This window comes from Cibotium barometz, chromosome 36 (genome assembly GCF_041138505.1).
Source record: "Cibotium barometz isolate CiBa-2024 chromosome 36, ASM4113850v1, whole genome shotgun sequence".
Lineage (NCBI taxonomy): Eukaryota > Viridiplantae > Streptophyta > Polypodiopsida > Cyatheales > Cibotiaceae > Cibotium > Cibotium barometz.
In genome coordinates this window covers 11,524,058-11,535,548 of record NC_141081.1, presented here as the reverse complement: position 1 = coordinate 11,535,548, position 11,491 = coordinate 11,524,058, and the positions used below count along the sequence as shown (strand labels likewise).

At 41.4% G+C, this 11,491-nt stretch overlaps 1 protein-coding gene across 2 annotated transcripts; it reads right to left on the bottom strand.

Moving 5' to 3' along the window:
- Nucleotides 1–4,215: 4,215 nt before the first annotated feature.
- LOC147617487 (CASP-like protein 3) lies at nt 4,216–10,639 on the bottom strand. 2 transcript variants are annotated; one of them, XM_086775739.1, is made up of 3 exons: nt 9,834–10,639; nt 6,525–6,663; nt 4,216–6,425 (listed from the first exon to the last, which is right to left on the bottom strand). In XM_086775739.1, the coding sequence occupies exons 1-3, from the start codon at nt 10,334–10,336 to the stop codon at nt 6,198–6,200; spliced, it is 870 nt and encodes a 289-aa protein (XP_086631865.1). In that variant the 5' UTR covers nt 10,337–10,639; the 3' UTR covers nt 4,216–6,197. The 2 variants fall into 2 exon arrangements, with proteins under 2 accessions (XP_086631865.1, XP_086631866.1); XM_086775740.1 differs by having other exon boundaries at nt 6,197–6,447.
- Between the last annotated feature and the right edge of the window lie 852 nt (nt 10,640–11,491).

Here is an 11,491-nt window from a genome sequence, read left to right as displayed (position 1 = left end):
TATCTCCATTTTTCCCTATATTTTCCATGTATTTTTCCCATTTTTTTGGGTCGTGGGGGGACTATATGTTGCTGGCCGACTGGATGTGCTGATGTCGGCTGTTTACAAATCTGGCCAACTGAGTGATCACCTGGCCGACTGTGTCAATGATAGCCGACTGCCCTTTTCTGGTCGTGAGCATTCAAGGCTACTATTGGCTTGTTTTGGACTGGTCGATCAGCAGCCCAGGGCTATATATATATGTGGCTCTTCCCCCCTCACTTTGTACATTGGGTATTGTACCGGATCTTGTATATAATAGTTCATACAGCTTCGCTCTCTCTCTTTTGCGTTTTCTCTTCTTCACACAATCTTGCATTTTTAGGGTAGTGGTTCTCTTGTGTTTGCTCTTCTTCATTGTGGTGTCTTGCTACACTGTGCTCTCAGTTGTTTGTCTCATATCTGCTACGTATTCCGACATTTATAACATTTACTATGGTTTTGTTCCTTTCACGGATGTTTGACTTTTTGTGTCCATGATGTCAACCATATTCTCAATGTATGGGCTCTTGTAATTTCCATGTGTCAAGGAATGTCAACCATACTTTCGTATTTTCATTGTATGGACTCTTATTAATTTCATGTATAAAGTAATATGCCAATAATAGAATAAAATTTATGTTGACATTTGAAACCTCAGGACTTGTCATATGGTGTTATAGAAGATGAGAATGTTTTTGTGAAAATGGGAATGGAAATATTGTTCCCTTCGTTGGATTCTGGAGTACAGACTAGTGGGTTTTTTGGGGGACAAACCCACTAGTTGGAAGGTAATCTTTGGAAACTTTCCATGCAAGCATACATGGCTTGTTCTATTTGTAAAGCAGCCCAGATCTACCTCCACTTCTCAAAAAGCTTCAAGACTTATTGTGCCAAATGTCAACACCTTCTTCCACAATCCTACCAAGCCTTGACCATAAATTCACAAGGAAAGGCCCTCAACAACCCTGATCAATGTCTGTAAAAACCTACCCAGTCCAGTCCAATAGCCCTATTTCCAGTCTGTAGGCATGGGACCACCTCAATCAGTACACACTCTTCTTCTCACAAACTTCATCAACTCCTCCAAACTCAGACATTATCTTCTTACACCAACACTTTAAAAATCAAGCATTCACTTTGAAAAATTAAGGAAAAAGGACTCCTCCAAACACCTACAAGATTTCCCCCAACTTGGGGAAAGGAAAGCACTGTGATCCACCATCTTGAAGCTCTCAATCCATGGATAAACCCATGGAAAAATTCCCAGCAAAGATCAATCTTGAAAGCTCTCCCTTGCAAAAGATCATGATTGAAGTACTCCTCCTGATTTTGTGTGCATGAGTTTTATGATTTTCATCAAAGACAATGGACGGGTTTTATTTTGCATGAAAAAGAAAACCTATGTTGAAGGTTCTTGTGGTGCTTTACTGAAGGTTCTTGTGGTGGTGAGTTGAGTTCTTGGCTAAAGAGCATAGATTTTGAAGAAAATAATTCAAGGGGACCCCCTAGTGTGCAAAGAAAATTGGTTTTTAGCTTGGCAAGGGTGTGCATGTGAACACCTGCTTACATAGGATATGTACACCACAATTTTCTTAGCTTGGCAAGGGTGTGCATGTGAAAACTTGCATACATAGGACAAGTACACCACAATTTTCTTATGAATTAAGGTTTAATCAAAACCTTATCTTCTTACTGCTTGTTGCAAAGGCCACATGGCCGATTGTGGGTCATTGATAGAATTCCCATGAGCACTTAGCCTGGCATCATTGCATCTCCATCTCTTCCAAAAATGTTAGGATTTGGTGATCTGAAAGAAGGCTACTTTCTTCTTCTCTCAAAGTTATGTTGTGCTTATTTGTTATTTGCAATTTGTGGAAAGGATGAAGAAGCCATTGCAACGCCATGATTTGTTGCTAAGGTTGAGAGTAAGATACTTTGTTGAGTTGCGAGCACATTTGCCTTATCACATGTATCACAAATTCTAGACAAATCCTTAAGTTGGCTATACCTTCCACCAAACCTTTGATAGGCATCTCTTTTAACCTTCTCACATTTGCATGACCTAATCTCTTATGCCACAACTCAATGTGAGTGTTTGCATAAGAACACACCTCTTTTTTAGATATAACATCCAAAACAAACATTTTACCTTCTTCCTTACTTATAGCCAAAAAGTTTGCAAGCATTGTTGTACTCTTGAATCATACAACCATCTGCATTGAAAACAACCTACAAATTCCTTTCAACAATCTAACCAACCTGCAAATTACTCTCAACAATCTGACCATCAGTTCTTAGTTTTCCTTATCACACATAAACATTGCACAACATTGTTTGGAAACTCAACTTGGACATCACCTAGATGATTAGTAGGGTGAGCAGAATCACTCCAGTGTGTGGGACAAAAAAGGCAGAAGCCACTCTACATGAGGAGTCATATGGTTTGAGTCAATGTACCACTTATCATCAAGTGGCTCTTTAATCATAACACCAACCATATGTTACATGACAAAGATTTTCTCCTCTTTGTCCTCCTCCTCATCATATTTGATGTAGATGCATAATTCCCTTGACTAAACTTACCATCTTCTTTCTCATCTCTTGACCTTGAAAATTAGTCTTTTATGACATCACATGGCTTATGATAATAATGACACACTGCCCTTTCACTTTATGCACTATGAAAACTGTTGATGTGCATAGGTTGCACCTTGTCCTCTTGTTGAACCTCTAAAGCTCCTTTGTCTCTAGAATTTTGATAATCTCCTCTTCCTTGAGATCTACTTTGTTCGAATTGCTAAGAACCTTGTTAAGGCTGATTTGAGTCTTGGCTAGCTCTTGCATATGAGTTGGAGCCCCTGCCTCTATTGCCTCTTCCTCTAGACCTTCCTGATGAAAAGAAAGCATTCTCACCATACCAATTATTAGATGACTTTGATGAACTTCCAAGAATGTGTTCTTCTTGGATCTCTTTGGGATGAGTTCCTTAAAAAAGTAGGCAACTTCTCTCTTGCCATGATAGATGTGTGAAACATCATATATTCACAACCAAGGCCATTCAATCATGCTTGAACCACATCATCATCATTAACTATGTAACCACCAACAAATGCTAAACTGATGACAAATACCTTGAATTTTTGTAACATAATCCAACAAATACCTCGAATTTTTGTAACATAATCCAATAAGTAACCACCAAATCACAAATAACTCAGATTTTGTAACATAATCCAAGATAGACAGATTCTCCCTTTGCACATTATTCAATTCACTTTTCAACATGCGTTGCACATTCTCAAGCATATCCCAAAACTCTTTAGCTGCCTCATAATGTTTGGGCGAGAATAATTGCTTCATAAAGGATTAAAAACGGGCTTAACAAAGCAAATTAGGGACGTAATTAGGCAAAATGCAGCAAAGAATTGGGCCAATTAAGGATGCAAATTGGCTATTTAAATGAAAGCTAAGAGAATGCCAAATTAGAGTAGCAAAAGCTATGTTGTGAACACACACCTTAAAAAATTTGTATCAAAAGATGTGCCCACAAAAGCCTTTCTATATTAAACCATATGAATGATTATTTACAAAGGTTTGAGCCCTTTATATAGGCTTGAAACTCAACCAACTTACTATAGTGAACCGGAGGAGAGTAAGCTATAGGTAATATCCACATGCACCTTCCCATGCAAGTATGCAAGATTCTACCAATACTATTGTTCAACTGAACATATGTTTACTTAACTCAACTCATCTAGACCTTTTGGGCTTATCTTCTCCAATTTGAAAAAAACAAGGTTCACTTCAACTTATCAAAAGCGTCTCAAATTGAGGAAATAAGACAAATTACATATTGAGAATTTTCAAAATCATAATTGGATGACATTATGAGCAAAATACTTATCACGCTGCCTCCTAGCAAGAACATAGGCACACTTGAGATGTTTTGAAGAGAACATGCTCTTGGAAGCGAGTTAAGCATATTGCTTTTCTATGATGATCTACAATAGCAAACCCTTGTTAGCCTCAACACCACTCCTAAGAATGGCACAACCCCATGGTGGAGACAACTCATGGTACAACATGCACTACATATGACATCCCAACATATGGCAAAATAATCAAAAGGTATTTCATGCCCTCAACAATAAAATAACAAGAATACAATGTGAAAATGGTACCAACAAGATGAAATGGTCCAATAAATAGAATACTATTAAAGCACGAGTTTATCTCTTTGCCAAACAAGGTCTTTAAGGTCACATTCCAACAACAAGTGAGGAGAGTTGCATCAAAACAAAATCAATTACCGATCATTAAGGTGAATATGGTGAAGTATCACTATGGTCCAAAGGGGTGCCCAAGGTAGAAATCGTGTGGCCAAAATGTGAAGTGCAAGGTGGAGTCGTGGTGCCTTGCATGTGTGCATGTGTGCATGGTGTATTGGATTTTTTGGGAATGCACGAATGCCCTGCTTTGACCACCTTTTTTTTGCAAGAGGATACTGACATTACATGCCATGGATAGATTCAAACCCGAAACCTTTCCATGGAGCGACGAGAGTGCATGTGGGTGGTGTGCATGTGTGCATCCTAGCAAAAGGATACTGACATTGCATGCAATGGGTAGATTTGAACTCCAAACCTTTCTATAGAGCGACGAGAGTTCATGTGGGTGGTGTGAATGTATGCATACTGACATTACATGCCATGGGTAGATTCAAACCCGAAATCTTTCCGTAGAGCGACGAAAGTGCATGTGGGTGGTGTGCATGTGTGCAAGCAAGCTAACACATGCGACTAAGGTTATTATTGATCATAGTTGTCATGGTACGAAAATACAATATCGTACAGAAATTTTCAGCACGATACGAAATTTACCGTACGATAAATACGGTTTTTTTTTTAAAACCCTGACAAACTATGGAGCTTCAAGCTTGAATATGAGGAAGGGTTTGGGGGGGGAGGAGTCCACAGTGCTTGAGGAACCAGAACATGGAGATGTATCTCTCCCAGTTGGATCTCCCAATTGTCTCCAAAAAAGACCCTGCATGGGTAATTCGATACCAAAGGTCTCCTAGTGTAGTGTTTATGACTAAGGGACCGTCCTTGCACAGTTATGGGCAATGCATCTAGGGTGATAGGTTTAGGGACTCCTCTGTAAATCAAAATGGCCCTGTCCAAATCTTCTCCCTCGTACATAACTTGAGGATCTAACTATCTAGCCTACCTATACCAGGGATCTCCAAGTGATGTAACAAGATTCTCTCCTCATCCTACCAATCAAGTGTACACTACCAGTCTACCTTGCCAAATTTTTTGGGTCTCTCAACGACCCCATATGGGGAGTGGACACGAAAGTTGCAAAGTATAGTGGGCATTTGGGATCTTCGTTGAGCAAGATTTCTATTTTTGTTGAGCATTTGGAAATTTTTTTCCAAGGTGAGGGGGGAGGGGGGGACAACTCATACCGTACGATATCGTACGGAACCATACGGTACGAATAGGTTCGTACCAGTACAAGAAACAACCATGTTATTGATAAATCCATGTGTACTCGTTATTAATAACAAGTGGGTTATTTATAATAGACATGGGTACTATATAAGTGGAACATGGATTATTACCTCACTATTGGTCAAAGTTCGAGCAAGGCTGCCACCATGCATGTGACTGAACATAGATCAGCATGCCAAAGGCCTGTATGGGGTAGATTGGCATGGATGTGTGGCTTGCACACATGCACACCACCCATATGCACCATGCAAGACACCATCCTCTCCACCTTGCACTTTATATTTTGGCCACACGGTTTCTACCTTGGACAGCTATGGCACTTCAACTTAGTCATCTTAATGATCGGCAATTGACCTCGTTTTGGTTCAACTTTCATCACGTGCCAAACAAGGAAGCCATCTTCCAATGAGTTGTATAATCACTTATGCAGTAAACATGTGTTTACATGTATGCACATGGGCACGTGTAAACAAGCAGCCCTTTGCAAGCTTGCCTGCTTGGATATCAAAGCTCACTCTCTGCAGCATTAAATACTACAAATTCCTTTTCCTCAAAACATGAGTAGCATAATATTGTTCTTAATGTAAAGTTGCTTGCTAATCAACTTGCTAAGCATTGTGCTCAATAAACCACCTTCTCTCACTCAGGATCTATCACATGCTACACTGCGAGTAGATGCACCAAGTAAAAACCAGAAAAGAGAGAGCACAGCATCACAGAAAAGGATGAGAGAAAACTAATCGCTACTGCAGCATCTACTTTTGAGCAGAGAATCCACAGTTTCCATGTTGAACAGGCTGGTGGCCAAATGTTATGCAGACCGTGTAGTGCAAGTTCTGCGGCTGTTGCTGCTGACGAGCTTGCAGAAAACAATAAGAATGCCAGTATCTGGAAAAGAAAAGATCGACAACTTACCAGTAAAAAGTATGGTGGTGAGACATTGCTACTCAGGTTCAAACATGGCTCAGTCCAAAAGGAAATACCTACCTGATCACAGAAATATTTCCAAACTCCTGCCTTGATAGGAGAAGAGAAGATGATGCTGCTGCTGCTGCTGGACTGTGCAATCACGGCCACTTGTGCACTTGAGTATACAAATGATAACACATTGATGGCAACAAGATAGCTGCCAAAGAAACCCAAAAGCCAGTTATTTTAGTATTCTTCCCTGCTTGGAGATGAACCATCCATGCTCTCTAGCAACTCTAAGCAAAGTTAGTACTCTTATTTGCTCGGAGGAAAGCTAATCATGCTCCCTCCTCAAAGGAACTCTAAGCAAAGTAAGTGAGTACCCACCATAATGTGTGTAGCATCACAGATCAGAGCTCGGCAAGATATGTCCACTCAGCCATTGCCCTGCTCCACGCTGCATCAAAGTGATCCTTCTTGCAGTGCAAGTATCTGCCTGTGCCATCCAGTGCGTCTCCATTGCTCTCTTGATTGTGGAAGAATCTCGTTATGAGGGTACCAAAAGTTACTGAAAAAGGCTGAGAGCACCTATAAACTGAACTGCTCGAAGATGGATTGCTAGAACCCCGAAGAGTACACACTGAAATCTCCACAGTGTACTTGGAGGCTGAGTTACTGAATGAGTTAAAAAACTCCGGAATGGTGCAGCAGAATCTTAAGATCAAAATTCTCTCAGCTAAAAGATAACCAAAGGTAAATGAATGAACTGAATCTAAGGTGGGAAAAATTAGGCAAAATTGGCTTGGGCATTCTCTCTTGCTCTTCCATACAACTCAGGCTATGGCTGATTTTAGGGTTCTCTACGCTCTCTAGGGTTTTTAAGTGTGAACCTTAGGTTGAGGGCATCTCATAGGGCGGAACTTGAGAGCTCTAATACCACTGTAAGGACTTTCTAGTCTAATGATATTTATAAAACATGGACTTAATACTGAAGTTAAGACAAATAGAGCATAGTCACATGGGACGCGAAATGGGGACAGGGAACGGGGACGGAAAAGATTAGAATGGCCATTCCCTGTGACTATAGAGTGACATGGGATGGGAATGGGAACGGGAAGATGCTGCCATCCCCAACATTCTCGAGTCTAAAAATGCCCATTCCTTGTGACTATGAAATAGAGTGGAAAGCTGAGTGTTCTTGCATTGAGAAAGGGGCTATTCTTATACGGGGCCCTAAGAGGTACAAGTGAAGAGTCACCACAAATTGTGACAGTATACTAGACCACCAAGGGAGCGAGTATGTACAAAGCTGGCATGAGGATGCTCTCGCAGACAAGTCACACTCCCTTTCCCCTCCTTAAAACAAGTTTAATGCCATACAGGATTCACCATTGTATAATGTTCCCACAATGTGCATTGCGTGAAACTTCTTTCTCATGCCTGATCAATGCTGAAACACCTGCACAAGATGAGATCCAACACCTATGGCACATTTTCGCAACCAAGTGATCCGACTTCTTGGTTGCTCAACCAAAGCCATCCTGGCAAAGCAATGGGGCTAAAAAGGCAGCTGAGAACTTCATCTTTCAAGGACCAAGAAAGAAACCTCCCCATGTGCCTTCGGCACATATCCATGATCCATATCTGCTCTAGCTCACTCCATGGTTGCCACATTAGGCTCTCTACGATCTCCTTATGGGTAGTAGATGTGGTGCAAAAGAACTTACCTCTGCAGAATGTTAAGATATTCCCAGATGTCTCTCAAGATAAGTCCAGGTCTTTCTGGCTTCCTCACTCTGCATTAACCAATCAAGCAAGAAGTGCTTCCTATTTTGAACTGTAACGTTGTGTCTCTCTGTCTAAGCCTATACAAATCTCATGCGAGTATAGAGTACAACTCTCATCCTCGAATTCATTGAGTCTGCATACAGGACCGAATCTCTCTCTTCAAGTACATCCTCAATTCTCATAGTATGGGTAGACTGTACAACCACCTCCTATGGGTTACAAAACATGTATACCCGAGCTCCCTATGCTTCCTTGTTGTAAGCTCTACCTCTAAGCTTGTCTCTACATGCAATTCAGATGATTAGATGGGGACCTGCTCATCAATGCCTTAACTAACCCTTACTCAGTTCCCTACTCTGTCAACATGATAAGTGACCACTTTATAGACTCATTCAAGATGCGAGCATGTAATTGGATCCATGTCCTGTGGACAGCTGCCAATGGTTATCTCTAATCCCATTGTGTCTAGTCACGTGTATGTCAAGGTAGTGAAGCATCCATAAAAAGTTGACAAAACGCAATTCATCTATGCATGCCACTGGTCAATGCCACCTTGAGCAGCTAACTGCATTGTCAAAAAATGGTAGCCTTTGTCTGCCCCCAACTTTCTCCTCTATGTAAAGGAAAGTCTTGAATGTTTTTTTTGGGTTTAATAACTATGGCACAAAATTACAACAAGGAAAAGCTAAAGCGAACCTCCCTCCCACTAGTACATGTCACCACTCTTTAGGCAAAGTTGCAGCCTTAAATAAGGACCCATGAAGACAACACTTCCATAAGCTAGATTTCACTGGCTTGAAAATACATAGGAATCAACTCTCCTCACTCCCAAGGCCTCAAGAAAAGAAAACAAATCAAATTCAAAATAGAATAAAAACAATAAAAGGTGATATTTTCTATAAAGGTTTCTAATTTCTAAAGCCTTGAGCATACAAGTGTTGATTAAACGTTTGCCTTGAAGGCAAGCATGCCAACCACTGGTAGCCTAAATGTGTGGTATATCTGATGGTCTAAGTGCACAAAGATCATTGATGGTACTTGGCACCATCACCCATTACTGCCATCTAGGTAGACCTCGAACATATAGACACAGTTTATGAGACAGGAGTGCAATCAGGAGGGCAACTCCAGAGGTGCAGAGTCTACAAGTCCAGTACTGAAGGCCAACATTTTCACTGTGAATTGTATCCTCCTTCACCAAATCAGAGTACATAGAGGTCCTAGCTGTACTCAAACTCTTGGTCAGTTGGCACCATCACCCATTTTCTTGATCTGATACACATACACACTGCATTTGAGACAGCAAAACAATCAGGAGGGCAATTCCAGAGGCTCATGCTGTGCTTTTCGCAGAGTCTGCAAGAGTAGCACTCAAGGCCAGCATGGTGACTTTAAATTTTACCCTCTTTCACCCTAATCAGGGTATATAGATTTCATAGATGGTACCCCAGCTTAATCTGGTATGCCCCTGCACACACACACACACCCTCCCTCCCTCCTCTAACATTTGCACGTCCCGAACACATAGAGTTGTACTCAAGTACAAGGATCCCATGTGCAGAGAAATGAAAATAAAAGTACTGTATAGTGGTTGCTTACTTGTAAGCTTGGAAGTCACTGAATTTGACCTCAAAGGTACTGCCTGCTGCAAAGCGACTCTCACTGGTTGAGGTCATCACGGAGAATGCGATCAAGGACAAAATGGCACCAGCACACCGCAGCATGGCCTCTATCACCTTCAAATGGCTGGGTTTCCGAAGCCGGCTGCGGCCTTTCACGTCATAGAGAAATGACCTAGCGAAGATAGAGCCATTTTTTTTGGCGGCAGAAAACGCAGACTCTGGTGTGATTGAGCTCATGACAGAGGTCTCCATGGTGACCTTCACATCAGCTGTAGGCGGGATTTTTTCTTTGGGCAGCGGGGAGGCTGAAGAAGCAAGTGGGCGTTTTGGGCTCTCGCCTTCTTCTTCATTGCCATAAATGTGCTCTGATGTGCTTGATTTGCTCATCATGTTCTGGGCGCCCACTTCACCATCTTCAGATTTGTGCTCTCTGTCGTCTTTTTCCTTCTGCCCGCGCCCTGTGTTATCATCAAACTCCATTGAATTGAAGCGTTTTCTCAAAACTAAGCGATATCCTTGTGGCGGAGACGCTCTCAATCGCAATTAAAGCTTTGCTTTACTCTAATTACAGCTTTGCTTTCTGCAATCTTCTCTTTACGTCTCTGCTCACAAGCACGATGAAGGCAACCTACCCAACAAAGCTTCTTTTCTTGACTCCTGAGTTGAGTTGAACGAATCGAGGGCATCTACTTAAAATAAGTTGGATGATTTAATGGCTTGATTCTTTGCTCATAATGCTCCCTCGCTCCTTCAAAGTGGCCTACCAAGACCACCCTTGTCTTCCCTTGGGTGGCATGAAGGGAACAGTTCAGTTCAGTTTGAACTTTAAAGCTTGTTTCCACTCAAATGGAAGATTCCCTCCTTGTTGTGACCTTGGCATGTTTCATATGTCAGGTTATCATCATCAATGATCATAGTGAATGTTTTTTAAGGACCATGACTTGCCATCATTCTCTTAAAGGCTTAGTGCATACCCCCTCATGTCACCTCATCATCATCACATTGAAGACTAAGCAATCCACCACATTATCATCTTGTTGATGCCGCATGCATGTGACGCACGATTTGGCACACCCCCTCGTGAATTAGCCAAACATGGGAACATATCATTACAGACTAGAGGGGTATATTAGCCCCACATGTGTCGCCATATCATGGTCACGACAACCCTTCATTGTGTACACAAATTCTTACTCTTTACACATCCATACTTCTCACATCTCTCTCTCTCTCTTTCTTACACACACACAACTCCATCATCATTTTCCCATGGCTACTCTCTATTTCCACCTAGCTTTTCCCATGGCTACTCTCTATTTCCACCTAGCTTGTGACATATTTCACAAGCCTTGTATAAGTCAAGTCTAGTACCTTTTATGATTGCATTTTTATATTTGGCCCAGTCCTTGTGCACCTTCCAGATCTTCCTACAACAAAACCCACTTGCCACAAAAACATGTACTTTCAAATGCGCTTTCTTTTCATTGACTCAAAGATCGGTGCATAAATGGAGGAGAAATGCTTTCAACACGCATGTCCCCATACAAAAAACAAAAAGTATACTTCTTATAGAATAAGCACAAGTCTATTTAAACATATGCATAGCATGTCCAATCCAGCACCAACTCGGACATA

Bases quoted from the DNA above. Each gene is read 5' to 3' on its own strand.
- LOC147617487 (XM_086775739.1), bottom strand. From the start codon at position 10,336: ATGGAGTTTGATGATAACACAGGGCGCGGGCAGAAGGAAAAAGACGAC. The intron at 6,664-9,833 runs GTAAGCAACCAC...TTTCTTTGGCAG, and splicing joins AGTGACTTCCAAGCTTACAA to CTATCTTGTTGCCATCAATG. The intron at 6,426-6,524 runs GTAGGTATTTCC...TTTCTTTTCCAG, and splicing joins GGAAATATTTCTGTGATCAG to ATACTGGCATTCTTATTGTT.